Source organism: Hakea prostrata, chromosome 4 (genome assembly GCF_041222555.1).
Source record: "Hakea prostrata isolate BN-2017 chromosome 4, UWA_Hpros_2, whole genome shotgun sequence".
In the NCBI taxonomy this organism is placed as follows: Eukaryota; Viridiplantae; Streptophyta; class Magnoliopsida; order Proteales; family Proteaceae; genus Hakea; species Hakea prostrata.
This window is the reverse complement of record NC_142603.1, coordinates 20,639,449-20,642,705: the sequence shown is the minus strand read 5'-3', so window position 1 is coordinate 20,642,705 and position 3,257 is coordinate 20,639,449. Positions and strand designations below refer to the sequence as shown.

At 38.1% G+C, this 3,257-nt stretch overlaps 1 protein-coding gene across 1 annotated transcript; it reads left to right on the top strand.

Moving 5' to 3' along the window:
• The first annotated feature begins 302 nt into the window (after positions 1-302).
• On the top strand, positions 303-1,263 carry LOC149018419 (E3 ubiquitin-protein ligase RSL1-like). The gene has a single exon (XM_089154363.1). It carries the CDS (start codon positions 370-372, stop codon positions 1,168-1,170), a length of 801 nt encoding a protein of 266 aa, XP_089010489.1. The 5' UTR covers positions 303-369; the 3' UTR covers positions 1,171-1,263.
• The last annotated feature ends 1,994 nt before the right edge of the window (positions 1,264-3,257 follow it).

Below are 3,257 nucleotides of genomic sequence, written 5' to 3'. Positions count from 1 at the left end.
GTCAATGTCAGGGTTAGGATCAATGCCAAAATCAGGGCCTTGGTCAGGGCTAAAAATCAGGAATGATTGGTACAGGACAGACGAGCCAAAGAGTAATCCCAAACCCATCATTGACCCTAGTTCAAGACTAAAATATTTTTGTCCTAACCGACCTTCAGGGCCAAAATCTTGAGCCAAACTTTATTTGGGCTTAAAGCGGGTCAAAACCGCCAATGCCAAACTTGAACCCTTACCCCCAATCAGTTAAATTTCAACTTCAAATCCCTTAAATTTGCTGAACTGGTTCCAGTTTCTCACTTAATTTGAAACCTGAAGAAGAAAAGAACTCATTTACTTGGCATTCCTCCACGCTTTACTTCGGTGCTGATTATGTCTTCGTCTCGTCGTCCATCCAAAAACGAAAAGACTTCCTTGTCTTCTTCCCGGAGGTATGTCTCTCCCCCTCGTTCCTCTTCTGCAGATCCTCCCAATTTTGTTTATTCTTGTAGAAAACCTCCCAGTTCTGGACAAGATTATACCCTTAAGAGAAAGCAGAAGGGATTCCAATGCAAAATCTGCTTTGAACGGTTTCGGGATTCGAAGTTGTTTTCAGTGAAGGGATGCAACCATGTATTCTGTTCTGATTGCATTGCCAGTTATGTGGAATCCAAGTTAGCAGAGAAGAAATCGAATATAAAGTGCCCAGATTTGAGCTGTAAAGAAACGTTGGAGCTTGATTCCTGTCGTTCAATCCTTGCACCCGACGTAATTTACAGGTGGGGTGTTGTTCTTTGTGAGTCTTTAATTCGCGAGGATCAGAAATTTTATTGCCCTTTCAAAGATTGCTCTGCCCTGTTGGTGAATGATGAGACGGGAATAATTAGAGAATCAGAGTGCCCCATTTGCAGAAGACTGTTCTGTGCGCAATGTAAGGTTCCATGGCATTCGGAAATGCGATGCATAGATTTTCAGAATTCAAAAATCAATAAGAAAACCAGCGAAGATGAAGACATGATGGTTTTGGAGCTTGCTAAGAAGAAGAAATGGCAGAGATGTCCCAAATGCTGCTTTTTTGTGGAGAGGAACCAGGGATGCTCGCAGATCACATGCAGGTGTGGTATCCGTTTCTGCTACAAGTGTGCCTCTCCACTGGAAAATCACCATCTCCAGAACTGTAATGGTCTAATGTAGATTTGTGATTTTTTTTTTTAGTTGGAGGGGTTCTTTACTGATAGCTCAAATTTTCGATTAGCTCTTCGTTCTTCGTTTGTTGTTCTTTTCTTTCTTTAATGGAATGATGTTGATTTTCAGATTTTCACTGTAAATGCATTTGTAGTCAATTAAAACTAAGCTCTCATGCTCTTTTTTTTTTTTTTTTTTTTGCCAACCCTGGTTTCCAAGGCTTTGCCCTGACTAATCCGGTGTTCGACCCGGGTCGCACATCTGGCTGTGGTGGGGAGTTTTTCAGCGGAGTTTTTTTGCATCCACAAGGTTTCGATACGTGAACCTTGTTTAAGGTGACCAAGCTGCTTACCACTTGGATCAGTCTCATGCTTGTTTTATTGTAAATCATTGTTTTGGCCTAGGTTTAAATAGCAGTATCAAGTATCATCTTGTATTGACTATTTATCATACTCACCAACGATATACATTTTGGTGAAATCCAATACATGCCCATTTAAAAAAGAAAAAAAAAAAAAAAAAAAAAGGAGACCTATGAATATGTTTCATGTTGGTTATGTTCAATATGGATGTGTATTGACTAGTATCATATGGTATGGTGAGATACTTTAAATCATGGTTTTGATGGTTCTTTGTTCACTTTTCTCCCCATTTTCTTTTTTTGTCTTTCATGTTCTTTATCCCATTAAATATGCGCCCTACCTCATCAAGTATCCCTTGATAATATGTGCTCCTCTAATGCTTTCTTACCATACAATAAGGGTGGAGTTGATGTCGAATTTTTATTTATATCATCAATACTTAAAAGTGAGCTTTACCGTTATTGAGTAGTGAAAAAGCATCAAAGGAGTATGCACCTCTACGAGGCACATCCCGTCCCTTCTATCTTGTAAATAAATGATTTTTAATAAAATAAAAAAAATATAAATAAAGCTAACAATGGACAAGGTGACAATGTGTATTCATTTTTCGCTTGTAAAGGTAGATGGTGGGTGATTTCCAGCAACGGAACGTGGTGGCATAGATAGTGGTGGTTTCCGTCATGGTAGATGGTTTCCAATAAGGTTTAGGAAAAAGATGGGTAAATGGAGAATCCTTTTACTTTCTTAAGGGTTAGGTATGAGACGGTAGTTTAGCTAGTACGAGAGGACCGGGAAGGACGCACCTTTGGTGTACCAGTTATCGTGCCCACGGTAAACGCTAGGTAGCCAAGTGTGGAGCGGATAACTGCTGAAAGCATCTAAGTAGTAAGCCCACCCCAAGATGAGTGCTCTCCTATTCCGACTTCCCCAGAGCCTCCGGTAGCATAGCCGAGACGGCGACGGGTTCTCTGCCCCTGCGAGGATGGAGCGACAGAAGTTTCAGGATATTCCTCTTGGTTTAGAGGAAATCCTTCAAGCAGAGAGATGACCAGTTTGCTTTTGCTGTTTTCTTTGGGTTTCTAGTGTCGTCTTATGTACCGATATATAATAATAATAAAAAAAAAAAACTAAAAAACTAAAAAAAAAAATTGTAATTTGCATGTGGGTGTGTACCGTGTAATTTATGAGATAATAGTGAGTGATCACTAGTTTTGCCCTAAATATAATGGGTGCCGTGTAATTTACTCAAGAATAAAAGAAAGAGGGGTTTGACCCCCAAATTGCAACATCATCCATGGTTGAATTCAAATTTCAAAATTGGATGTTTGAACTTAAATTTCAAATTTGTACTGAAAAGAAAAATAATTTCAATTTCAATTACCAAAATCAATTAAATTTCAACTTCAAATCAATAAAAAAATGGGTAATTTTCATATGGACCCCCTAAGGTTTGATCTATGTCATTTTTAGTCCAAAAAAATTGAGACTTTGCATATGCTTCCCCTGTACTATAGAAAAAGTTAATTTAAGGACAAATTGTCGTTTCTATGACCAATTTGCCATTATTTTTTTTTTTTTGGCAAATTTCATTTAGACCCCCTGAGGTTTGGTTTATGTCATTTTTAATCCAAAAAACCTGAGACTTTGCATTTGCCTCCCTTGTATTATAGAAAAGGTCAATTTAAAGACAAATTATCACTTTTATAACCAATTTGCCCTTATTCTTTTTTTAAT

Bases quoted from the DNA above. Each gene is read 5' to 3' on its own strand.
- LOC149018419 (XM_089154363.1), top strand. From the start codon at position 370: ATGTCTTCGTCTCGTCGTCCATCCAAAAACGAAAAGACTTCCTTGTCT.